This window comes from Cucurbita pepo, chromosome LG02, assembly GCF_002806865.2.
Source record: "Cucurbita pepo subsp. pepo cultivar mu-cu-16 chromosome LG02, ASM280686v2, whole genome shotgun sequence".
In the NCBI taxonomy this organism is placed as follows: domain Eukaryota; kingdom Viridiplantae; phylum Streptophyta; class Magnoliopsida; order Cucurbitales; family Cucurbitaceae; genus Cucurbita; species Cucurbita pepo.
This window is the reverse complement of record NC_036639.1, coordinates 9,661,498-9,686,385: the sequence shown is the minus strand read 5'-3', so window position 1 is coordinate 9,686,385 and position 24,888 is coordinate 9,661,498. Positions and strand designations below refer to the sequence as shown.

The 24,888-nt window shown below is 36.1% G+C and overlaps 6 protein-coding genes across 9 annotated transcripts; 4 read left to right on the top strand and 2 right to left on the bottom strand.

The window, feature by feature from the left end:
* Positions 1–1,110: 1,110 nt before the first annotated feature.
* LOC111786687 (NAC domain-containing protein 100-like) lies at positions 1,111–2,674 on the top strand. The gene is made up of 3 exons (XM_023666920.1): positions 1,111–1,485; positions 1,561–1,838; positions 1,917–2,674. Exons 1-3 carry the CDS (start codon positions 1,296–1,298, stop codon positions 2,388–2,390), a joined length of 942 nt encoding a protein of 313 aa, XP_023522688.1. The 5' UTR covers positions 1,111–1,295; the 3' UTR covers positions 2,391–2,674.
* Positions 2,675–4,851: 2,177 nt separating this feature from the next.
* LOC111789375 (galactoside 2-alpha-L-fucosyltransferase-like) lies at positions 4,852–7,562 on the bottom strand. Of its 3 annotated transcripts, none has more exons than XM_023670128.1 (3): positions 7,395–7,562; positions 6,937–7,307; positions 4,852–6,428 (listed from the first exon to the last, which is right to left on the bottom strand). In XM_023670128.1, the coding sequence occupies exons 2-3, from the start codon at positions 7,229–7,231 to the stop codon at positions 4,969–4,971; spliced, it is 1,755 nt and encodes a 584-aa protein (XP_023525896.1). In that variant the 5' UTR covers positions 7,232–7,307; positions 7,395–7,562; the 3' UTR covers positions 4,852–4,968. The 3 variants fall into 3 exon arrangements, with proteins under 3 accessions (XP_023525896.1, XP_023525897.1, XP_023525895.1); XM_023670129.1 differs by lacking the exon at positions 7,395–7,562 and having other exon boundaries at positions 6,937–7,004; positions 7,093–7,213; XM_023670127.1 differs by lacking the exon at positions 7,395–7,562 and having other exon boundaries at positions 6,937–7,386.
* Positions 7,563–8,508: 946 nt separating this feature from the next.
* On the top strand, positions 8,509–12,253 carry LOC111785715 (ribulose-phosphate 3-epimerase, chloroplastic). Its single transcript, XM_023666100.1, has 10 exons — positions 8,509–8,858; positions 9,272–9,386; positions 9,491–9,631; positions 9,717–9,830; positions 10,731–10,809; positions 11,310–11,419; positions 11,515–11,571; positions 11,649–11,718; positions 11,813–11,925; positions 12,049–12,253. Exons 1-9 carry the CDS (start codon positions 8,743–8,745, stop codon positions 11,860–11,862), a joined length of 852 nt encoding a protein of 283 aa, XP_023521868.1. The 5' UTR covers positions 8,509–8,742; the 3' UTR covers positions 11,863–11,925; positions 12,049–12,253.
* Positions 12,254–12,589: 336 nt separating this feature from the next.
* On the top strand, positions 12,590–15,087 carry LOC111789047 (pentatricopeptide repeat-containing protein At5g66520-like). Its single transcript, XM_023669671.1, has 2 exons — positions 12,590–14,345; positions 15,025–15,087. Exon 1 carries the CDS (start codon positions 12,668–12,670, stop codon positions 14,333–14,335), a length of 1,668 nt encoding a protein of 555 aa, XP_023525439.1. The 5' UTR covers positions 12,590–12,667; the 3' UTR covers positions 14,336–14,345; positions 15,025–15,087.
* Positions 15,088–15,289: 202 nt separating this feature from the next.
* LOC111788704 (two-component response regulator-like APRR1) lies at positions 15,290–20,114 on the top strand. 2 transcript variants are annotated; one of them, XM_023669154.1, is made up of 7 exons: positions 15,290–15,561; positions 16,016–16,204; positions 16,544–16,705; positions 16,809–16,942; positions 17,198–17,365; positions 18,031–18,121; positions 18,525–20,114. In XM_023669154.1, the coding sequence occupies exons 2-7, from the start codon at positions 16,033–16,035 to the stop codon at positions 19,457–19,459; spliced, it is 1,662 nt and encodes a 553-aa protein (XP_023524922.1). In that variant the 5' UTR covers positions 15,290–15,561; positions 16,016–16,032; the 3' UTR covers positions 19,460–20,114. The 2 variants fall into 2 exon arrangements, with proteins under 2 accessions (XP_023524922.1, XP_023524920.1); XM_023669152.1 differs by lacking the exon at positions 15,290–15,561 and adding an exon at positions 15,583–15,912.
* Positions 20,115–20,192: 78 nt separating this feature from the next.
* Positions 20,193–22,035, bottom strand: LOC111788705. The gene is made up of 2 exons (XM_023669155.1): positions 21,073–22,035; positions 20,193–20,691 (listed from the first exon to the last, which is right to left on the bottom strand). The coding sequence occupies exons 1-2, from the start codon at positions 21,670–21,672 to the stop codon at positions 20,608–20,610; spliced, it is 684 nt and encodes a 227-aa protein (XP_023524923.1). The 5' UTR covers positions 21,673–22,035; the 3' UTR covers positions 20,193–20,607.
* Between the last annotated feature and the right edge of the window lie 2,853 nt (positions 22,036–24,888).

The window sequence follows — 24,888 nt, the reverse complement described above, 5'->3', positions numbered from 1 at the left end:
TATCACTGAAAAACTATAGGCATTGTTATATTAGTTTAATCTAATAAAAATATCGTAATGTCGATGTTTAGCTCATTGGTTACCATTGTGAGTGAAGTCTATCGTTCATANGCTTAGCTCATTGGTTACCATTGTGAGTGAAGTCTATCGTTCATAAGCTTCAATTATAATTACAATTATTGATGATTAGGGGATGTTATATTAGTTTATCAGCGATAGACTCTATGTTTGTCCTTAATGTATTTTGTTGTCGTACGTTATTATTGTTGCAGCTTCTTTTACAACATTTCTACCATCTTCTTTCTTGGTCATTAATGAAAAGTAGTACACGACAACTTTGGATGTTTGATGATATAATTTGAATATAATCCAGCAAAAATTATCCTAAAAAAAATTCAATTAGAGAAGAAGAACACGAAGAAATAAGAACCGACATTGATACTTCTCCTCCAAAATAAGGGCAAAATGGGAATCTTTGTGTCATATTTAAAAAAAAAAAAAAAAAGATTTATCAATCGCGAACTCAGGGAATTTTAAATTAGGGTTTTGATTATAAGGGTGCACGTACATTACTTTTGTCTCTTTTTCTTCAAAATTTTAGTTGAAATGTTCGAATATTAATATTCCCCACAACAATGTCGATATTATCGACGTGACTCGATTTTTTTACATGTGTGCATCATACGACCCAATTAGAGTTTCCAAATTACAGTTTCAATGTTAAGCACGTAGATACACTTTTATAGGCTATATTTCTGGGCCAAAATAATGAGATTTTAACCTTCCACGCAACCATGTAAAACATATTGATAGCAACTCAGTTTTTTCACGCTGTGTGCTTCAAATGACCAAATTAGAGTTTCTAGTGTCTCGATTTTAAGCCTGTACGCACATTATTTTCATACTAACGATATTATCGATCCTGAAACCATGTCGAAGAACGGGAACTCATATGGAAACTTTTCTTTCTAGCGTAACTATGGTCGAAAGAAGGTTAAAAGATCAAATTTATAATATAATAGTTGGGCATGGCATGGCGTGCCACGTTGAGTGAAATAGGAAAGTCAGTTAAGCAGAGCATATTATTTTATGGAGCTTCACTTCACTTCATGTTTCTCATTCTTCTCCCCTTTCGCTCCATCAACTCAACTTCTCCACTTTTCTTCTTTCTCCTTTCTTTCACTTTCATTTCTCTCTCTCTCTCTCTCTCTCTCCTCTTTCTCTCTCCTCTCTGTAATCTCTCTGTTTTTGCTTTCTTCTGCAAGGATCTCTCTGAGTTTCTGTAAAACAAAAACATGGAAGAAAACAGGACATGTCCTGTTAATGAAGAATCCCAGATTGTTTTGCCGCCTGGATTTCGGTTCCACCCAACTGATGAAGAGCTTATTTCTCATTATCTCTGCAACAAAGTGGTGGATTCCAATTTCTCTTGCAAACCCATTGGAGAGGTTGATCTCAACAAGTCTGAGCCCTGGGATTTGCCCTGTAAGATCGAAGCTTTTTCATACCCTTTTTATATCTCGCTTTAAAATCACTGATTATGTTTGTTTTTTGTTGAAGGGAAAGCGAAAATGGGGGAAAAGGAATGGTATTTTTTCTGTTTAAGGGATAGAAAATATCCCACTGGTTTGAGAACGAACAGAGCCACTGAATCAGGGTATTGGAAAGCCACTGGCAAAGATAAAGAGATTTACAGAGGAAAAACCCTTGTGGGTATGAAGAAAACTCTTGTTTTTTATTGTGGAAGAGCACCAAAAGGTGAAAAATCCAATTGGGTTATGCATGAATTCAGATTAGAAGGCAAACCCTCTTCCATTAATCTCTCAAACTCTGCAAAGGTATGAACTTTTTGCTCTGTTTAACCCTCAGAATCGTTTGAAATTACAGAGCACTCTGTTTTTCTTTTTGTTCTGCAGAACGAATGGGTTATTTCAAGGGTGTTTCAGAAGAGCTGTGGAGGGAAAAAAGTTCATATTTCTGGGTTAGTTAAATACGGTTCTTGTTCTTCAGCTGTGTCGCCATTGAAGGATTCGTCGTGTTCTTCATCTTCATTCAAGATCAAACCAGTTTCTGAATCGCCTTACGTGCCCTGCTTCTCCAACTCCATGGATTCTTCTCAAAGAACCTTACCCAAAATCACTGATTTTCCTTTCAGTTTCTCTTCCATTTTCCCAAGAAACACAAATCCCAATTCATCATACAATCCACAGTTCCCAAACCTGGGTAGAACATTCAAACCAGAGGGAGAAAAAGGGTTAATTTCTGATATGAACAATGAAATCTGCTCTGTTGTTTCGAATCTGGAAATGGGTCGATTTCCATTTGAAAATCAAGAGAATCCATCGGGTTCAACTGTGGCATTGAATCCCAACATGGTGTGGAATTACTGAAGAAAATTCCAAATCGATGGCATCATCATTATTATTATGTGTAAATGGAGTTGGGTTTGGTGGTTTGAAAGTGATCTTGGAGCAGTACTTTAATGGCTTCCGCAGCCATTGATGATGTTATTATAAAGATAATGGATGGTCTCTATCTCCATCTTCTTCTTTCTTTCTTTTTTACAAGCAAACATAAGTATGTGGATATTCGCTTTCATATTCAGATCTTTATATGATAATTAAGTAATTAGTGCATTAGGAATGATTATGATTAAGTTTAAGTTTTGATTAAATTTTGTTCTAATCTTTTTCATGTTTATGTTATATATGAGACATGTTAATTTGGAGTTAATGGTTGTTTTTAAGAGCTTAATTAATGTGAATTTAGGATGTAAAAACTATTTTAATTTTTTTTTATATATTTTATTTTATTGTCATGCAATTTATCTATTGACACTTTATATGTTATTATTATTATTTTATTTTAATAGGGTAAAATTATTTTTGAACTTTTTAAAAAATTTAATGAATATTAATGAAATTTTTAAAAAATTAAAGATATTTTTTAAATATATTTTTTTAAAGTGAAAAAGGTTTTTTTTTAATTCAAGAATATTTTTAAAATAAAATATAAATTTTAGGTAAGAGAATATATATATATATATATATATATATATATATATTTTTAAGTTTAGGATTTTTTGTATTAATGAAAATTTTAAAAGTTTAAAAAATATTATTTTTTTTATTAATTTAGTCGATAAATATTTGTGTAATTTAGCTCACATATATGATTGTGATCAAATTGGATGGAGGACGGTCAAATATGCTTGTTTTTATTTTAAATGAGGAACGTGTATGGAAGAAACATGGAAGATTATCCAACGTATTCCCGTTTCTAGTTATTAAAAAAAATAGAAATAAGAAGTTAAAAAATAAGAAACAAGAAACAAAAACATTATCAAATAGGTCTTAATTTAACGACGCTTGTTTACTGTGAGATTTAATATCGGTTGGAGAGGAAAACAAAACATTTTTTAGAAGGGTCTGAAAACTCTCCCTAAATGATGTGTTTCCCAACTATGAGACTGATGACAATATATAATGGATCAAATTGGACAATATATACTAGCAGTGAGCTTTGGTTGTGGTTGTTACAAATGTTATTAGAGCCAAGACATCGAATGATGTGCCAACGAGGATGTTGGTCTCCAAGGAAGGTGGATTGTGAAATCCCATGTTAGTTGGAGAGAGAAACGAACCAGTCATTATAAGATGGTAGAAACCTCTCTATCTAGAAGAAGCATTTTAAAACTGTGAGGGTGACGACGATATGCTAGCGATGAGCTTGAGTTGTTACCTTTACTTTTAATGTTGGATTGGATCACGTCTTTGACAACACTACACATAGTGATTGATGTGGACGTATCGTGACTTGCCACATGGCATTGCTATGCACAGCTGGGTATGAAGTTCATTATTCCACCCCACCCCTTGAATTCTTGAGCAGCAAAATTGAGTGAATTATTTAATTTAATTCCTTTTTGTTTGGGTGGGAGATGAAGGTTATCCATATTTCCATGTAAAGAAAATCCCAATACTTTTCTACAAAGTTTATGTGTATCAAGTATTATAACATAAATAAACTTTGCATTTTGGATTATACTATATAGTTTCAACCAATTAAAATGCAAAAACATTTAAACATTTTCCATTAAAGTGTATAGTTTATTGAAGACTATAAAGTAGTATTTGACCGTTTTTTTTAAAAAAATCTTATCGTGTAAAATCTACGTATATTAGGTTAAATGCACAACTTAAAATTTAGTATAATTTGACTGTATTTTTATAATATAGAGAAGAAACTAGAAAGAGATACAAGTTTATCTTCGAGATTAGATTATAAGAAGAAAAATCAAGCTTCGCATCTTTAAGAATAATGGAATCAAGTATTGTCGCGTCGAAATGTGATGTCTACTACCACTTTCCACAATATTATCCACTACTTTTTACAGCAATACAATATTTCTTCTTTACTTTTTACGTGTTAATTCATTTATAACACTTTTAGATTGTTTCTTATTGTATAAACTATATTATCTTCTTCTCTTTTTTTTTCTGGGTCACGATAGACAAGTCGTTTTATCTCTTTTGACATATCTTTGGTGAATTGACACTTTCATTCGCATCTCTTGTTGTGGGTTGGTAGACGGCCGTGGGAAACTTCTCGATATTCTCCTTAGAGTGAGAAAGAGGTTAAAACTCTAAATTATTTTCAATTCACTACCAAATGTAAATAATAATAAGCATGGAAACTTTAGAAATATGGCGTAACAGCCTAAGCCCACTGATAGCAGATATTGTCCGCTTTAGCCCATTATGTATCTCATCAGCCTCATGGTTTTAAAACGCGTCTACTAGAGAGAAGTTTCCACACTCTCATAAGTTATGCTTCGTTCCCCTTTCTAACCGACGTGAGATCTTACATATCAGGAATCTAAAATATACCAGACGGATGATATTTTTCAGTAGTTTACAAACTGCAAAATTTGTTCATTCCAACAGTTATCACAACAAAAAAACAGCATCAATCATATTGATCAACCAGCTTAATCCCCCAGGGCATGTCCTCACAATGCTTTACATGAGGAACAAGTTTACCAGTGTCAACTCCTTTCTTAGCCTTGCAGTCATAGAAAGGAGGTGCATGGAAACAGGGTTCCATGGACATGGCTTGACCACAAGGTGGGTCGGGGGCAGTACGGTTTTCGGGTTTGTATAATATCCATGGTTTCAGACCGCCAAGACCTTGAGCCACATATCCGAAGGTCGACCATGAGCTGGTGACTAATACATCAGTTGTACTTAACAAATACATCTCTGCTAATGCCTTCTGGTTATGTATACTCTTCTCAGTTTGCTGGTGTTCCTCATGACTTGGTTGGTAGAAACTAATTCTCTCTCCCGTCACCGTTGGATTCTCCCAGTAAATGTCTCTCAACTTCTCCATGTAACCAGCGCTCAGGGACGTTATCAGCACGGCCTTCGACTTTGGATTACTAACTGGACCGATGATATTCGTCTGCCTATCGGTTCGTGGCAACAGATTCTCCTTCAGGGTACAGGTCAGGACCTGATCCAGGATGTGTTGAAAAGGTCCAGTCCCTGTATCAAACACTCTAATCTGAATACCTATTCTTTCACTAGCTCTAGCCAAGTAAGCTTGATAATATCTCATAATCAGTCCCCAAACCGAATTCGTGGGGTGAAACAGATATCGACCCAAGAAGTGGAAAACAGTATCTTTATTCGGGAAAAGATCATTGAGTTCTTTCTCGAATGACGACATCAAAAAGAGAGATGGGACAAAATAGTTGTCTGTTTTCATAACAAGCCATGGTGATTGCTGCAGAAGAGCTTGGTCTTGATCACAGAAAAAAAGCTTATCATCATCATCATAATCATGCACCAAATGAAGATAAACAACAGAAGGCAAGATCACTCCACTTGAATCTGTTCTCATGCTGTTCTTCATTATTTTCCCATAGCAATCAGGAGAGGTCTGGTTGAAGTTACTGAACTCCTCTTTAAACGGAAAATCTTGGGGAAGAAACCAGGAAACCTCAGGAAATGGTTCACAGAAGAGATCAGTCATGTCCGTTCCAGGGTCGACTAGTAGGACACGATTCGTGAGGAGAGAATAAAGGAACGCTGAAGCAAGAGTTAGTATTCTATTCCCTAATCCACTGAAGGAAATCCATATCAGATATCTACAGTCTGAGGAGCTGCTACTACCATTAGACCTAAGCCACTCCAAAGTTTTGTTATAAGATTCAGTATAAACTCCGCAGCGCTTATGAAGATCTTCATAACGCCGCAATTTGGCGATCAGGTAAGAAGAGGGTTCGAACGCCAGCTTGTGTTGATAAAACACTGAATTGTACCTACTGAGACAAGAACCTACACCATGTTTGGCAGAAAGAAGGCCACTTAGCAGTTTATCCTCTGGCTGTATAGCCGTATGAAGATCTCTATCCTTAGAATCCACTGAAAGAAGAAGGCCAACAGATTATACTTGGAATGACACAAATTTCACACTGTAAATGGCTACAGGGGAAGACTAATTATGAAGAATTTCCCAAGTATCAGACACTAAATTATTAGATTACATATATAGCAGCACATAAGAACAGATTATCTCACAATAAAGAAAGGAAAGTCTTGAAGATACTCTTATCTTTGTCTCTATTGGGTCAGTTCATCATGAAGAAAGAGTAGCCAGAACTCAGAATAATTCACAATGTAGTGGAAATGATAGAAGAGGCAAATAAAAATACTGCACTTGTCTGAATGGTTTATCCAAGTTCATTGCCACAAAATTCCAAATCATTTTGATAGCTTAAACATTCAGTACTGAATCAGTCAATTTCTCAAACAGTTTGAATACAAGGTGGCTCTTCAAGAACTCGACACACAATGAATTGAAAGCGATTTGAACTGAAATTCACATGGCAATGAGCAAGAAGCAATTTACAGAAAGTTCAAAATCGAGTACCTAGGTCAGAGTTCCACTGAGGAATCCACATATCTGAGCCATCATTTACAGCATCAGACGGCGGGTCTCTAAGAACAACAGAGAGTGAAAAGATCACAGAAATGAACATCAACAAAACCACAACCGTACCCATTACTCGAATCGAACTGAACCCACATTTGGTTTCTTGGTTGCTGTTGAAATCGGTGTGCGGATCCTTGTCCGATAGGGCGTTGTGATGATCCGCAGTCTGCCTCATCAATCGCCTAATTTTTGCATAATTTTCATCTGGGTATGGATTGAATGTAGGGTTCATGGGTTTAAACTTCGTGTTCCAGCAAAAGGGGTAGTGGAAACTGGAAACAGATGGCTTCAAGAGGACCTGTGTCGGTCTATGGAGGTCGCCGAATCAGGGCTACAACTTTTTGTCTTAATTCAATAAACCGAAGAAATAAAGTGAGTCCTGATCGAAATCTTACTCTATTCCCGCTTTGTCGGTGTTCAAAAGCTTTATGATCTATCAGTATCAGCTACTCGCGACTAAAATCAATGTGCGTCTTTTTCCTTGAAAATTTGGATCAATTTGGCCATTCACGCTTCATAAACCTTCAAGATAAATCGTTAGTTTAATTTAGAAAAAAAAAAAAAAAAAAAAAAAAAAAAAAAAAAAAAAAANAATATCGATAGAGAGAAGATATAGTTCTTCTTTGTAAGGGTAGCAACAATTTGTTGTTGCAATGTTCTTGAAATTTTGTGGGAAGAACATAATATATCAACCTTCTAACTTGTGTAATTAATTTCATATATATATATATATATATAAATTCTTGAATTTGAATTTTCGATTTTTCAAAAATGTAATTCAACCAAAACTATAATATATATATAATTCAACCCAACCTTTATAGTTTGGAATGGTATTCAACTCGATGGAGTTCTCAAATCATTTGAAAATTTATGTAATTCAATATATATATTAGATGATAGGAAAAAATGCTCGCTTAAATACTATTTTTTAAAAAACTATTTTGATTTATCTACTTTCGACTTTAATTTAAAATTTATTTAGGTTAAGTTCCTATCTTAATTCGATAAATCTAATAATGATTTTATAAAATTTTAATATATTCTATATATATATTTAAAATATTGATCTAATAGAGTCAAACCCAATAATTGTATGAGCCTGTAGGCTTAGTATAAATATACCTGTCTATCCTACCTATCTAAGAAATACATTGTAGCAGTAGTTTCTATAAAGTGTCCTGTACAAAACAGTAAGCAGTAGTTTTAAGCAGTAGAATTGTAGTAGTAGTAGTTTTCTACAAGGTGTCCGGTAGAAAGCAGTAGTTGTAGTAGTAGTAGTTTTCTACAAGGTGTCCGGTAGAAAGCAGTAGTATTGTACAAAGTGTCTTGTAATTTATTATTGCTGTTAATAAAGAGGGTGAGTGTTTAGGACGTAGAGTTAGGTTAAACCTATAGAACTAAAAATAATCATTTTAATAAAATTTTAACCTAAAAGAATAAAAGTAAATCAGGAAATAGCATTTAAAAATGAAAATGGGTTAGAAAGAAGTCAAAATCTAAATTTGATTGTGAAAGGAAGACATTTGAATTTCTCTCGTTCATGTCAGCAAGATCGAAGGCCAACCATTGCCGATAAGCAATCCCTGAATTCTGGTGGTACGCCCCCCATCCTCAACCACTCATATTTCTTTCCCAATTTTCTTGTTTGGATTTGGCGGTCTTACTCTTACATGAGCGTGTTAAGTGAAGAACAACGAATCATCATTCTTCGCCTCCTTACCTAACCTTTCAAACCCAGAAATGGCTGTTGCTTCCCTATGCCAATCCACTATGAATTCCCAGGTCAGTGGGTTGATCGGAGGTCTCACTTTTCAGAAACTAGCCCTCTCTCAACCGACCTCTCTTACCTTTTCGAGGTAATTTGATTAATGGGTGCCCTTCGTTTTCTTCGTTTGATCGCTCTAAGATCCATTGGAGGCCTTGGAATTCAATCTCTCAATCTTTGACTGCGAATGAACTAACGATTGTGTTCTTACATTGCCCTGATTTTGAGAATACCTAATTTAATTTAGTTTAGTTTTCTGATTCTTGGCATGTGGTGATAATTCAGTTCTGTCTCATTGAAATTCTGAGATTGAACTGCTGAGCTTCTTGCAATTGTTCTTGTTTATTTGATTTGTGTGTTTTGCAAGAGCTTGCTTTCGTTTATGTTCTAAGTTCCTTCGATCCGTGGTGTAATAGAGTAGAATTAATGACACCCATTGCGGTATATGAAGAAATATTTGGTATACAATGTTCTCTTGTTTACTGTCTGTTGCTAACTTTCTAGGAGAAGCTACAAAAATGTGGTGAAAGCTTCAGCTCGGGTTGATAAATACTCAAAATCTGAAATCATTGTCTCTCCCTCAATCCTCTCTGCTAACTTTGCCAAATTGGGAGAGCAGGTTCTGTTCTGTGCTCTGATATTTCCATCATTTTTCTTTGTTATCAAATTGCTTTGGAGCTTTATACCAATGATTTTATAGATTGAAATTCTCGTCTTGTTTAGGTCAAAGCTGTGGAACTGGCAGGTTGTGATTGGATTCATGTTGATGTAATGGATGGTCGTTTTGTTCCAAATATCACGATTGGACCTCTTGTTGTCGATGCTCTACGCCCCGTGACAGATCTTCCTTTAGATGTGCATTTGGTATGCTTCTTTCTCATTTTTATTCTCTTTTGTTGTTGCACTGATTCTTGAGTACTTCTGTTAACATAAACTCGATGCATTGTAGATGATTGTGGAGCCAGAACAGCGTGTGCCAGACTTTATAAAAGCTGGTGCTGATATCGTTAGTGTTCATTGCGAGCAATCTTCTACAATCCATCTGCATCGCACCCTTAATCAAGTAAGTTTTCCTCCTCTGCGATGTAGTACGGAATTAGGTGCACGTGTGCGGTCCTAGCAAGATATAGATCTAAATGAAGAAAAAACTGCAAAATCTAAGACGTTTTTTAGAATACAATGGAAGTGGATATGTTCCTACATTGCTCAAGTAAGGTTCCCTTTGTGACGCAATTTGGGCTTAGGTTCACGTTTCTTTTCTTTGTTAAATCCTAATAAGATATAGATCGAAATGAAGATAAAACTATAAAATTCAACATGCTCTTAAGAATAAAACAAAGGCGTGGGTTCTTACTGTTCTTATTGTTCTGAAACTTTATGGATTAAAAATGTGAGATCTCACATCGGTTGAAGAGGAGAACGAAGCATTGCTTATAAGGGTGTGGAAACCTCTCCCTAATAGACGTGTTTTAAAAACCTTGAGGGGAAGCCCGAAAGGGAAAGCTCAAAGAGGACAATATCTGCTAGCGGTGGGCTTAGACTGTTACCAATGGTATTAGAGCCAGACACCGAGCAGTGTGCCAACGAGGACACTGGGCCCCCAAGGGGGTGGATTGTGAGATCCCACCTCGGTTGGAGAGAGGAACAAAGTATTGCTTATAAGGGTGTGAAAACCTCACCCTAACAAACGCGTTTTAAAAACCTTGAGAGAAAGCCCGAAGAAGACAATATCCACTACCGGTGAGCTAAGGCTTAGGCTGTTAAAGATAAAGATAATCATATTGTTGAAAACTGCTTTTACAGGAGTTTATGGCTGTTTTCTTGGTTCCGTTGTGCTTCATTCTTGAAGCATTACTTGCTTGACTTGCAAATGAAAATGACTTTAGTTTTAGACGGAATTCATGCATTTTATGGAAAGATCATATATCTTTATTCATAGGCCATTCCTTTAAATATGATTCAGATAAAAAGTCTTGGAGCTAAAGCTGGAGTGGTTCTAAATCCTGCTACTTCACTCAGCACAATAGAATATGTTCTTGATGGTGAGTGTTGTTGTAACGTGGAGTCTGAAGCTCATTTATAGCTTATTAAATTGTTATATAAAACTATATATCGAAAATAGTCTGAGCGTAGATAGTTATATATGGTAAAACTATGTATATAGTAAACTGGATCATATACATATATATATTTATGCGTTGCAGTGTTTCAAAAATATACTTTCTATTCTATCGTACATACTTGAAGTCATCAATATCGTTTAGCCAATATTTCTATTTGCTCTCTCTAGCGTTCTTTGTATATCAGCCTTTAGTCAATGTTCCTTTTTACTCTCTCCGGTTCTTTGTATTCACTTAGATTGAGTAATGTGCAAAATGACCAAGAAAAGTGATGGATTGATCGGATTAGAGAATAAGACCTGATATTTTGGAGCCATGCGGAGGTTAAGAGTGAATATTTCTAGGATGCCACTTCGTAGAATAACGCGTTAATTATGTGAACAAAACGAAAGGGATTGACAATGCCCTTTGCCTGTTTTCAGTGGTTGATTTGGTCTTAATTATGTCGGTAAATCCTGGTTTTGGTGGGCAAAGCTTTATTGAGAGCCAAGTAAAGAAAATCTCAGAATTAAGAAGATTATGTGCTGAAAAGGTACAATTTTCCTTTCCTTTCTGTAGCTTATTCCATGAGTTTTAGAAGATTACAAGGAATCAAAAGCCATTGGCATTTCATTTACTTCGTCGCAGGGAGTTAACCCATGGATCGAAGTGGACGGTGGCGTCGGTCCAGCCAATGCATATAAGGTGCATACAATAACATTCCCACCATAACAACTCATACTACATAAGTTTCTAAACCAAGTTTTTGGATGGTCTTGCAGGTCATAGAGGCTGGAGCTAATGCTTTAGTTGCAGGTTCTGCTGTTTTTGGAGCTAAAGATTATGCAGAGGGTATGTATGATCCAAACAGTTCCCTTACTCCCTCTTCTCACAAATCCTTAGAACATTTTAACTAAATTCTGCCCTCGAATCGATTCTCGAACAGCCATAAAAGGAATCAAAACGAGCAAAAGGCCCGAGGCAGTTCCAGTGTGAAAGTGACTTGTACAAGATCTGAGCTGTTTCAATTAATAGTATTGCTGTGTTCTTCATTGCCACGTAAGTTGTCCCTCGTCGTCGTTTCGGTTGATCGAAAACGAATATGATTCTGTATGATCCACGACATCTGCTGCTGTCACGGTGCTACCTGATCTTACCACTTGTTTCTTCTTGTAAATGCAGAGATAAATCTCCAACTGCATAGATAGCAGAACGTTGTGTTCTTCAAGCTCGTCTCAGCTATGGTTGCCAGCTTCACAGTTTTATTCCCGTGTGAAAAGAAGCCTGTAGATTTGTTATGTACTATAGCATCTCAGTATAAATTCAATAATATAAACAAATGACTTGACTTGGATTCAAGTGAATAAAAATTTTATGAATCGGGTTATTATTGGTTCCTAAAATTAAATTGGATTAAACCGAAAAAATTTAAATTTATGTTAATTTAAAAACATATAATATAATTATATATACATGTAATTATTCATTCTTTAACCACGTTTAAAAATAATTTTTAATTATTTTCAAGGTAATTTTTAAAAACATATATTAAAATTGAGTTAAAAATCTTAATTAAATATTTAAAAATAAATAAATGGATATTTTACAAACTAATATTTTTTTTTTAATTTTTATTGATAACAAAAATTTGAAAATCGCTCAATTTATTTCTTACGTTCATAATTGAACTACAAAATTCTCAATTTTATCATTTATTGAAGTGTCAATTGCAAGAAATCTTTCATTCCAGAAGATTTTGACGCTGGTGTCCTAGTCGCATTGTGTCGAATCTGGAAGATAAATGCAAGTTAACGAAACCGCCATTTCCGCCATTGGCAGAAGCTCCAGAGCCAGGCAACAATTTCTCTTCTCTCTATTGAAGTGCTGTAAATCCGTTCGTAATCTTACGAAAATTCATGCCCAGATAGTCACCAGCGGCTTGACCCAGAAAAATTTCATCCTCGTCAATCTTTTATCGCTCTATGTCTCTTTCGGCTCTCTTAGAACTGCCCAGAAAGTATTCGAGGACGTTAGTTCGCCGAGTACGACTGTGTGGAACCAGATAATCAGAGGCCATGCGCGGAGCAAAACGCCTCAAGAATCAATTGAGCTGTTTAAGCGAATGGCGGCGGCGGAAGTTGAGGCTGATGAGTTCACGTATTCGTTTCTTCTGAGTGCGTGTGCGAGATCGAGGTTATTCAGAGAGGGGGAACAGATTCATGGGAGAGTTTTGGCAAATGGGTATCACTCCAACACGTATGTTAGATCGAATTTGATCAATTTGTACGCAGATGTAGCGGGGGGTTTTGATCTCGAGAGAGCTCGTTACATGTTTGATGAAATGCTTGAAAGAAATGTCGTGGGTTGGAATTCCTTGCTCGCAGGGTATGTTAGACGTGGTGATTTTGATGGGGCTAGAAAAGTTTTCGATGAGATGCCTGAGAGAAATGTCCGGACATGGACTACCATGGTAGCAGGGCTTGCTCAAAATGGCCATTGTAAGCTAGCTTTGTCAATATTTAATCAAATGAGAAGGGCTGGTGTGGAATTGGATCAGGTGGCATTGGTGGCTGCTTTGACAGTTTGTGCCGAATTGGGAGACTTAACATTAGGAAAATGGATTCATAGATATGTCGAAAGAACATGGCGGAGTAGACACCGGCCACTATTGGTGTCTCTGAGCAATGCTCTGATTCACATGTATGCAAGTTGTGGTGTCATGGATGAAGCATGCAAAGTGTTTGAAGAAATGCCCCAACAAAACACTGTGTCTTGGTCGAGCATCATCACCGGGTTTGCAAAGCAGGGCCGTGGAGAAGAAGCCATTAAAGTCTTTCAATTGATGCTGTGCTCTGGCCAAAATGAAGTAAGACCTGACGAGATAACCTTCATTGGTGTTCTCACTGCTTGTAGTCATGCAGGCTTAATCAGGGATGGCGTCCGAGTTTTCGAGTCTATGCGAGAAACTTTCAAAGTCAGCCCACAGATTGAGCATTATGGATGCTTGGTTGATCTCCTGAGCCGTGCAGGTTTACTGAATGAAGCGTTGGAACTGATTGAAAGTATGCCAATGAAGCCGAACAATGCTGTGTGGGGAGCACTTCTCAGCGGCTGCAGAACTCACAAGAACGATGCAATCGCATCCCATGTTGCCAAACAATTGGCTTTTGAAATCGAACCTGACAGCCAAGCTGCTGGATACTTGATGCTTCTAGCTAGTGTTTATGCTGGAGATAAACGTTGGCAAGACACTGCCATCCTGAGAAAGAACATGCTTGATCTGGGAGTGAAGAAACCTTCAGGAAGAAGCTGGGTCGAGATTAACGGAGTTGTATGTGATTTCGTGGCAGGGGATGAGACTCATAAGGATGTGAGTTTAATTCACGAGATGCTTGATAACATAACAACACAAATCCGGACGGATAACTGTAAATCAGAGACAATATCAGAGGCATTTGTTGGCGTCTAATGTGTTCCTGGTAAGATTGCTATTTTTGTGCTGCAACAAACTAGTTGAAATTGAATTTAGTATTCCTTTAGCTTTCTTTTTAGATAATCTTATTCTTAACCCTTATGATGAAATTGGGCAAATGTTTATGGTATAGATAGAAATCTGATTCCAAAAGTTCCTTACAATCCACTTAGCAGTTAGCACCCACCAAACACTCGGCTTCGGTTATAGAGCTTTTGGGGATGATGTTACAAGCCATATTAAACTCAGCATCCATAAGAAAAATGATGCATGGTTGCAGGAATCGAAAAGATAGACCGAACCAATGGGTTCGGTTCGATTCAACTAATTAAACCATTAGTATGGTAACTTCAGCGTAACGAACTAGTTGCAGTATCCCAATGACCCATTTGATGGAGTTTGGGAGCACGGTCGTTAAGTTCATTTGGGTTTAACATAAATGAAACGGGGATGGAGATTAAATCTTCAACGACATAAAGTAAGAAGTGTTTCTTATTATTATTTTTGCATTAAACCTCATCGGAAAAAAAGGTGACAATTCGTGCTCGCAACCTATATTATTTATTTATTTATTTAAGTTTAAGAATATATGAGGACTGAGAGATTGGAATATTTGATTATGTATTTGATCTTTTCTTTTAATGAAATTATCAACGTTGGAGGTGGGGGGTTTTTATACTCTCTAGGAAAGGAAGAAAAGGTCAAAAGGTAAGACACGTGGGCGGTCCGAGGTGGACGGAACTGGCATGCCACGTAGGATTGCCAACACTTACAGTCCACCAATGGAAAGATTAAGAATATCTATGAAAAGAGAAAATGGGGAATGGGTCGTATTTCATTTGGTTGATTGGAGAAGATCTGGAGGTGACGTGGCTTCTTCGCCATCTCTACATAACTATCCAAACCAATGTTACGCTTTTGCACTTTTTTATGTTTCTTCTCTCTCTTCTGGTTCTTGCTTTTGCTATCGTGAGCTTCATCTTTCTTCAATCTCAGCCCTCCATCGCCCACTACTTGCCGATCAATCCGGTGCATTTTAGCCTTAGAAGCTGATCGAGCAAAGATATTTCTTTTTGGGAAAAGAAAAAAAATTAAAACACAGACACGAAGCAAAAGCTTCGTAGATATAAGCATTTACGGTCGCTGACTAAAAAATCTTCTTTTGCCTTCGCTCGCGCCTCTCCGTTAACGCTACACCAGCAGCCATCCAGACGTGTGCTAACGTGCGCCTTCTTCGGTGAAACGATTTTTTTTTTTTTTTTTTTTTTATTGAGTTCTGGTGGTCACGTTTGATCTTCACCTCTCCGATCTTCTGAAAGCCTTCGCTTTATTGTTTATCGAGGAGTGTAACTTGTACAACTTTGCGCAAATGATTAACTGGTTCAACAGCTTCATGAGCTTTTAACTGAGGGTTTTTTTTTTTTTTTTTTTTTTTTTTTTTTTTGATTTTGATGGGGTTGGTGTTTAACGAGATGGGTTATCTTCTGATTCGTGAATGAAGTCAGTGATCGAAACCCTAACCCTAATTTGGATTCTGTGGGAAAATTGACGAAACTGTGGATGGAATTTCTCTAGTATGTATTTAACCATTTTTGTGTGTTCCCTTTTCTCTTTGCTTTCTTTTGTGGACTTTGGTTGATTTCTTTGTATTTAGGAAGGGATTCACGTTTTGTGTAGGTTCTGATTTATCAGTTATGGATTGCAAGGAGCTCAATTTGAACGAAGATTGTGGAGGCTGTGGTAGCGGGGTAAAGAGTGGGGGAGATGGGTTTATAGACAGGAGCAAAGTTAGGATTTTGCTGTGCGATAATGATTCCAAAAGTGCAGATGAGGTTTACAAGCTTCTTTTGAAATGTTCTTACCAAGGTACAAGTTTCTTTTCTTTCCCCCCCTTAATAGATTCTTCTGGATGCTAAAATTAATGCATGATAATTAGTTATTTCAGTTACTGAAATTCTTGAATGGTTTTTGAGGTGTAAGACTTCGGTTATGTATAGTGATCTAGTAGTTGCTCGTGATATTCTGTGCTTGCCTTCAAATCCTAAGTCTATAAACTTAAATGCGATTGTCATCACTGTCTTATTCTATGTGCATCAACGAATTTATTTGTTCACTGGTTTCTAACTTTCTACATAATTTGTAATACTAACAATTGACAGAAATGACAACTACTTCACTGATATAAGGTTTTCTTTTTGTTGTCAGTCATTTCCGTGAGTTCGGCTAGACAGGTCATTGATGCTTTGAATGCGGAAGGACCTGAAATTGATATTATACTCTCGGAAGTTGACCTACCAATGGCCAAAGGTATGAAAATGTTGAAGTACATCACTCGGGATAAAGAGCTGCGACGCATTCCTGTTATCAGTAAGTTGTGGGTTATTGCCAATTCATCAAACGTTTAATATCATTAAACTAACAGAGTGATCTGATTCTCCTGTATTGTTTTATTTTTTTCTTGCTTTGTAAGTGATGTCAACACAAGATGAGGTCCCTATAGTCGTTAAGTGCTTGAGGCTTGGAGCAGCTGACTATCTTGTAAAGCCTTTACGAACAAATGAGCTATTAAACTTATGGACACACATGTGGAGAAGAAGACGCATGGTTTGCCTCCTTGGACTCATATTTTATTTTTGATTATCTACATTGTCCTTGCATCAATTCCTAGAAAACCTGCAATCAAAACTGTGTAGTGGCCCTTCGAATTTTTGCAGATGATGTATGCCATTTTAATTTTCTGATTTCAAATTACATATAGCTTGTCAACGCCTGGTGTTTGCGGACCTCTTCCTTTTCTTGTACAAAAACACTCACAATTTCTTCCTCTCACACAACCGTTTATCTGTTTTATGATGGCAGCTTGGACTGGCAGAAAAGAACATCTTGAATTATGAATTTGATATGGTGGCATCAGACCCAAGTGATGCTAATACAAATAGTACTACTTTGTTCTCGGATGACACGGATGACAAGTCACGTAGGAGCACAAATCCGGAGATGGGAATTGCAACACATCAGGAAGATGAGGTTGGTATGACTTGGTTAACTTTTGAAACAAAGGTGCAATATTAAGTACTATATTGCTAAATTGATCATTAGGTTGCTTTCTTTCATAACCCTAAAAGAATTTACAATTGGGATGTTTTGTGTGTAAATTTATCTCCCTATCAATAGCTAATTGTTTGACAGGTAAACTTTTTTGTTAATTACACACGTTGTTTTCTTAAGGGGCAAAGAAATGCCGTTAAGGCTAAATAAATATAGTAGCTAACAGTTTTGGATAAATACAGCAAGGAAAATGAAGTAATGAACTTCTCCCAAACATCCTGTCCTTACCACCAAAAGTCCATATTAATCTGAAAAATATGGAAGTAATCTGAAAAATGATGTAATGAACTTCTCCCAAACTTCTAACAGATAGTCCCATTACGAGATTGCATCTTATTCATGATTATGGAGAGTATCTGTTAGATGTTTTTTTAGTCTAAATTGTACAGATAGTCCCACTACTAATCCCTACGATCGGTATTGCAAATGGGTCGAGAACGAACTAGTTTATTAAATGCTTGATGCATATATTTGAGGACCTTCATGGAAATCCTATTTCTTTTATTTATTCATTATCTTACTGAGACGTCATTTATATTTTACCTCAACTGCGAACTTCATTTAAATTGTATTTACTTTTTCAGTCTGGTATTGCTTCTGCACTGGTAGAGCTTCCTGCTGTTTATTCTGTGGAACATCAGCCAGATGTACCTGGAATTAGTGAGCGTCGAACAGGTAAGCCAGTGATCACATCAACCTGTTCTTTCATGAGCATAATGTTGAAAAAAGTCCAATAAGTTTCAAATGGAAGCTAGTAAATATTACGTCAAATTAGAATGCACTAGTGCGTTAACTATGTTTCATGATACAGACTCATCTTACATCGGAATTATGGCAACTGTCGTTGTCCCATACTGGATGTCCATTCTTGCTAAATGCTTTAAGGATTGTCTTTTTTCTTTTTTATGCTAGAGATAACTTGCTAGACTTTTAATGTCTAATATTGCTTAGTGTCTGAGATTGTTTCAAAGTAAGATGGCTTTATCTTGTGTTATAATTAGTTGATTCTCAAGTAACTTTTTGTTCCTTCCATCTATTTTTTGAGTGTGCATTATAATCCTTTTACTGCGTCTTGCAGGGCAACTTTTATCATGCCCTAGAAAGAGTGAACTAAAGATCGGTGAATCATCTGCATTCTTTACATATGTCAAATCAAGAACTCTAAAAAACAAGGCAGTAGATGAAGAAGACAATGCCAAACGACTTTTGCTGGATGAAAATCATCAAGAAACTGGTCAGCACCCAGTTCGTCTTCCCCAAATACAAGAAAGTGGGGAGGCCTTGGAAACCCATTCACAAGGAGACGAGTTCCCAAGCAGTACTAGTTTTCCTGATTCTTTTTCTATGGAGAAATCTTGTACGCCACCTGCTGGCTCAGAAGTTCACAGGGAAGGAAACATCAATGAAGAAAATCGCTCTCAAGTGCATGTGCATCCTCAAAATGGATCTCAACATGATATGTCAGGCCTACCTGTGCAAACACAAACTGCTTATCCGTTCTATATGCCAGAAGGTATGATGTCGGCGCAACTGTACCAAAAGAACCTGCATGATATGCAAAATCGTGCGGCAATGATGTCACAATATGGTCAATTTCATCATTGTCCTCCCAATATAAGTGGTGTTGCATCTTATCCTTATTACCCTATGAATATATGTTTACAACCTGGTCAAATGTCAGCTTCTACCAATACTCATTCATGGCCATCTTTTGGAAATTCATCTTCCAATGAAGCAAAATCGAACAAATTGGATAGAAGAGAGGCTGCACTGATTAAATTTAGGCAGAAAAGGAAAGAGCGTTGTTTTGATAAGAAGATTAGGTATGTTAATAGGAAACGGCTTGCAGAGAGGAGGCCTCGTGTTCGAGGCCAGTTTGTTAGAAAGGTAAATGGTGTCAATGTAGATCTAAATGGACATCCTGCATCAGCTGATGATGTCGAGGATGAAGATGACGATGAGGAGCAACTATCAAGGGATTCCTCTCATGAAGATGATGTTTCAGGATATTAGAAGAGATTTGCTGTCCAAGTGACAAAGGAAATTCATTTGAAATGGTTCAGCGGCACTAATGATCCCTGGAATACCTGAAATTTATGCTCCGAATGCCTTAAATATCATTACTCAGTTCCTGTATGGATCCGGATGGAATATTTATTGAAGAATGCTTGTTTATCCAGTGAAGCAAGCAAGTGTGCATATTTACTGTATGCAATCACGGCAATGTTGGCAGGATACCCATTTCTGCTGTTGTATGACACCATTTGCTTGCACCAGGTCCTTGTAGCCTTGCGGTTACTGGTGGCTAGAAACTACTTCTCTTGAGTAATCTTAATCCGGTCTTGTTGCTCATGGATTTCCCAAGCTGGGGTCTTGAGGGCTTAAATACATGTGCTTCAATACCATCTCCCTGGTGAAACTTAAGTTGGTCGAATCAGATCATCAAAAATCTACTGCCGAGAAGAATTGGGATTTCGGTCGAAACGGCCAAGAGCTTACCCTATTCTCCCGATCCCAACTTATGTAACTTGCAAAAGTTCTTAGCCAGAAGATCAATCTCAATTTTATCAGAACTCATGAACTATCTTCAATGTATTATCAGATAAGCTGATGGAAGTGTGTTGATATAAAATTAAATGTAAAGGAAGTAGGAATATGATTCTGTGCTTATCAGTTTCTATTGGAAAGCATGCTCTGCAGGAAGTGCATAGTTTTATGGTTTAACATTGCAAGCAAATCATATCGATTTACAAACCCAATACGCTGTGCATAAGCATAAGCTTCCCAGTCAATAAACCAAGTTGGCAAAGACATTACAAAAAAATCCTAATCGAACATATATATTTCTTGGAACAAATACTGAAAAAATCAATACAAATCATCTGTGTATACATTGCATCTCTGAGCTGATCATCTGTTTTTGTGCAGCCAAAAACAGATTCATGTCGTTTTGAGACATCCATGGTGCCTGCCTTATACTCTTGCCCTGCTAAGGCATGAGCTTCTGTGTCAGTTCGATTCTACTGCTACTGGATTCCTTCTACTGAACAAGAATTCAAGCCTAAACTTCTTCAACGAGCAAGATATTCAGAATAGCTGCAATACTTCTTGCCGCCTCATCTCTGGTATAGACGCTAAACATGGCTACCTTGACACATTTTCTAATTTGATGGCAGTACTTTCTGTTGGGCTAATAACATTGATCTATTCAATTGTGCAACTTGTTGCAGTAGTTGGCTGATTTTCTGGATAAAGAAATTAAAAAAACCCCAGAATCTATCAGACAATGCAAGACAATAGCTCCTGAGCTCATTCTTCAACTAAAGAAACCAAGATTTTTTAATTAGACAGCGGAGAGGAGCAGCATAATGTAGAAGGGAATAAGGTCATGCCAAGAAAGACAAGAACTAAACTACTTCTGATAACCCCCACATGCAGTCATGACTTGGTTTACTTCAAATTCAAACACCCAGATTCAATATCATATTATTTTTCAAGTTGGTAACGCAATGTTGTATTATGAAAAGAGCTATTATATTCTCTAATACCCATTTTGCAGAATACAGGGGGCGTCAAAACTCTTACAAGCATTGTCACAAACACTTGGAGGTCAGAAATTGACAAACCTTGTCTTTCTCCTTGATCATCATCTTTAATTGTTCTGTACTATGACGCAAACGGCGCTGACGAAGTCTCTTGTAAAGCCACCAGAGGGTTAGCAATAACCCAATCCTTCCAGCAGGGGAAAACAACCAAACAGCCGTTCTACGCGCAGCATTGGGCCAAATTGTGGAAGTCATTGCAGCAATCCGGGAGCGTAGAATCTGAACCCCAAATGCCATCCATCTAGAAGCCGCCATGGACTTCCGAATTTGACAATCAGATGGGCTCGGTGACTGTGGATGTGAAGTCTCATCATCAGAAAGTGAGAAAGATGAGAAGGAGGAAGATGATTGGGACGACCTGAACGATGACGATGGCGAATTGGACTGAAATGAAACTGGGCTTCCTCGTTCGTTTCCTTCAATCGATGGTAGCCATAGATTCTCGTGATTTGAAGGTGGGAAGACGGAGAAATCGTCTTTGGGAAGAGAATCCCTAATCCCCACCATTGACCATTCTTTCAGTTGGATTTTGGGCTGCTGAGATGAAGAAGACGACTGATAGGAATTCAACGAACGGAAGTTTTCCCAGTCGAAAACCGATCTGGCTTCATGGCCTGCCATTTACCTACCGACCCAATTCCCTCCTCAACATAAAGAATTGCAACAAATGAAAAATGGAGAGTAATTTGAGCTTGAGAGATCCAAAGAAAACGCCTTGGGATGCGTTCATGCAACAGGAAGGAACCGAGTCGTGTTTCCTTGGAAGTTTGAACTTGTAATTGCCATTGAAATTTTTTGATCGATTCTATCCGATAGAACAAAATTACGAATTCGAAATTCCCATTAAAAAAGTTTGGTTTTTTGGTGCCCTAAATGTCGATGTCCATTTGAGGAGATGAGAGAAGGCCCAAACAAAAGAAGGTCCATCATGACGAACACTCCATTTCATTCTCTTTAAAATTTGAACTTCCATTGTTCTTAGGTTCCATCTTTTTCTTTTAAATATTTTAATTTTGAGAATTTCTACTTTAGTTTTGGAAATAAAGATGCGCAAGACTTTGTTACAACAATTATTTTATTGTTTATTTGATGTATTTGATCGTCCATTCTTATTCGCTCTGTGATCAACAATTATTTTAACTAATTTTGTTACTTTCATTCTCCTCTCTCGTTTCACTAGAGATAAGTTGCAATTGGTCTTTAAACCTAATATCGACGTCGACTTCATTTATCGATATCGCTACTGGATGTTGAAAATGAATATCAATATCGCTACTAGATGTTGAAAATGAATACACTATTCACACAATAGAAACATTGATGTTTCTTAACCTTAATTTATTTAGAATTAAACTAAAGAATAAGATTAAACATATAAATATGTTGAGAACGATGAAGAAAATTCTACTGTAATTTTTTTTTTAACCTTAATTCAAAGACATTTTGAGTTGATGTTGTGAATACAACAGCCTACTTGATCAATACAGGGTTGTCAGCATCATTGGAGTTCAAGTTGAGAACTTTTGGTTGTACTACATATGCATATGTTCATGTTGATCCAGAGAATAGAGACGAGCTTGATGCTAATATTGTGAAGTGCTACTTCATAGGCTATGTTTCTAATATGTTCGGGTATAGGTTTATAGATAACAAAAATAAAAAAATCATAAGACATTGTGACGTGAAAATTGACAAAAATGTCTTGTATAGGATAAAGAGAAGAAAGATTCCGAGACTATGGAAGCAAGTGAGACAAGAGGGTGAGTTGCAGAAACTCAAGAAACTCATGAGACTGTTGCTGACGAACTAGATGTGAAGCCGGTGTTGAGGAGATCATCTAGAACCATCAAAGTACCAGAAATATCATCTTCATTATACTCTGTGCTAACTGATGAAGGGTAACTAGAGTTCTTTGATGAGAACCTACAGTTGGAAGATACAACCAAGAGGGACCAAGCATGGATGATAAGAGAGTTGGATGTCTAAGCCTTAGATTATGTTACTCTTTTATCTAGTGAGGCTGAATACGTGGTAATAGCTAAAGCTGGAAAAAAATATGATATGAATGACAGACTATCTAGAAAAATTAAGCAAGAAGCAAAATACGATATCATTCTACTCACAGGTCAGTTTGGAGAAGATAGAGAGTGCAAAAAATTCACATAAATCTTAACAAAAGGTGTTAATGTTGGAAAAGTGAAGTTTGCAAAGTCTCAGTTGATCTTTAAAGACCTACCGATGTATATATAGTAAAGAGATGCTTTAAAGACGTGCTTATATTGTTCAGTGTGAGTTGTGTGTGGGATACATCTATTGACACAACCCAAGAGTCTTATTTATAAGAACATTGTACCGAGATTTATGCTTTAAGCCTCATATTTAATAGCTTAATTTCGAGAACAATTTTGATTATTACGTTACAATTTAACATTTTCAAAGTTATTGATTTAATCTTGAACAATATGTGGTTGACATGTTCTATTTCGTGTACTGTCGTAGCAACACGTGAGAACCGAATAAAACATAAATTTAAAATTAGAGTAAATTACAAAAGAAAACTTTGAGAAAAGTAATTAATTAATATAAAAGTTGAAGGTGAAAAATGATATTAAAGAAGAATTATGTAGGCCTAAGTTTATGGGTGAACCAATTAATGTGATGAAAGTGACTTCACAATGTCTTTTACCTAATTATGCAATGTTTAAGATTCCATTACTTTAACAAAATTCTAAAAAAAATGTCAAATCAAATCATTCAAATTTCACCCTAATCAAGATCTAAACCTCAAAATTACTATTTATTTATGAAATCACATTTATTCCATTAATTCATTTAATTCATTTTGATCGACTCAATTCCAACTATAAATCAAAAGAAATGGCGTTTAGCACGCGACTATAACCCAATAAGTGTATACAGGTTTAGTTGAGTTGGAAATTTTTTTGAACTAACTCGAAATTTTTGGTTGGTAACTTGAGAACTCGAATAAAATTCACATCCCAACTCAACCTTCTATTTTCGGGTTGGGTTCAGTTGGATTGTGTCAAGGATATTTAGCACTAAATTACAGTATTATAAGACAAATATCTGTCTTCCTTACTATAGGTATCTTCCCATATATTGTTCTTTCCATTTATTACAGTTTCCATATCCTTGTAATTTATTTGATTATAAATAGAGAACTTTCACGGTGGTGAATTAAGCAAACATTCTGAGATTGGATTGGATTCGATTATTAGTTTTAAAAATTATACTTATCTATAATATATATTTCATTAATAATTAAAATATCAAACATTTACAAGTCACGATGTATCACGGACGTCAATTACAAGCGTTAAATATTATTAATCTTTTTAAAAATAGGGTAAAGTTGAGTTGAACTGTAACCTTATTTTCGAGTTGGTCGAGTTTAACCAACCAAATGAGTGTCAACTTGCAGTCCAAACAAAAAATTTATATAACCCAACCTAATATTTATAATTTTAGTTGAATAATTCGAATTAGTCGAATCATAGATCATAAAAAATAGCTCGAGTGAGTTGGTGCATACAAATAATTTAGATAGTACAAACTACAACTAAAATATGGTAATAAACAATAAATATGGATGAACTATATAGTTTATTACATTGACAAAGTCAACCATTCAAAAATTTATATATATATATATATATTAAAATAATGTATATTAGTTTCATGATTTAAAATAACTTTAAAATGGGTTAAATTATTTTTTAAATTAATTTTGTGGTATAAAAATTATCGTATAAAATCAAATATTAAATTAATTTTGATTTAAAAAAAAAAGAGAATTAATAAGCAAGGAAGACAAAA

Bases quoted from the DNA above. Each gene is read 5' to 3' on its own strand.
- LOC111788704 (XM_023669154.1), top strand. From the start codon at position 16,033: ATGGATTGCAAGGAGCTCAATTTGAACGAAGATTGTGGAGGCTGTGGT. The intron at 16,943-17,197 runs GTTTGCCTCCTT...TTATGATGGCAG, and splicing joins TGTGGAGAAGAAGACGCATG to CTTGGACTGGCAGAAAAGAA. The intron at 18,122-18,524 runs GTAAGCCAGTGA...TGCGTCTTGCAG, and splicing joins AATTAGTGAGCGTCGAACAG to GGCAACTTTTATCATGCCCT.
- LOC111788705 (XM_023669155.1), bottom strand. From the start codon at position 21,672: ATGGCAGGCCATGAAGCCAGATCGGTTTTCGACTGGGAAAACTTCCGT. The intron at 20,692-21,072 runs GTTTGTCAATTT...TTCTTTATCCAG, and splicing joins TGATCAAGGAGAAAGACAAG to AAAATCAGCCAACTACTGCA.
- LOC111785715 (XM_023666100.1), top strand. From the start codon at position 8,743: ATGGCTGTTGCTTCCCTATGCCAATCCACTATGAATTCCCAGGTCAGT. The intron at 9,387-9,490 runs GTTCTGTTCTGT...CGTCTTGTTTAG, and splicing joins TTGCCAAATTGGGAGAGCAG to GTCAAAGCTGTGGAACTGGC. The intron at 11,572-11,648 runs GTGCATACAATA...ATGGTCTTGCAG, and splicing joins GTCCAGCCAATGCATATAAG to GTCATAGAGGCTGGAGCTAA.
- LOC111789375 (XM_023670128.1), bottom strand. From the start codon at position 7,231: ATGAACCCTACATTCAATCCATACCCAGATGAAAATTATGCAAAAATT. The intron at 6,429-6,936 runs GTACTCGATTTT...TTCTTCTTTCAG, and splicing joins TCAGTGGAACTCTGACCTAG to TGGATTCTAAGGATAGAGAT.
- LOC111789047 (XM_023669671.1), top strand. From the start codon at position 12,668: ATGCAAGTTAACGAAACCGCCATTTCCGCCATTGGCAGAAGCTCCAGA.
- LOC111786687 (XM_023666920.1), top strand. From the start codon at position 1,296: ATGGAAGAAAACAGGACATGTCCTGTTAATGAAGAATCCCAGATTGTT. The intron at 1,486-1,560 runs GTAAGATCGAAG...TTTTTGTTGAAG, and splicing joins TGAGCCCTGGGATTTGCCCT to GGAAAGCGAAAATGGGGGAA. The intron at 1,839-1,916 runs GTATGAACTTTT...TTTGTTCTGCAG, and splicing joins ATCTCTCAAACTCTGCAAAG to AACGAATGGGTTATTTCAAG.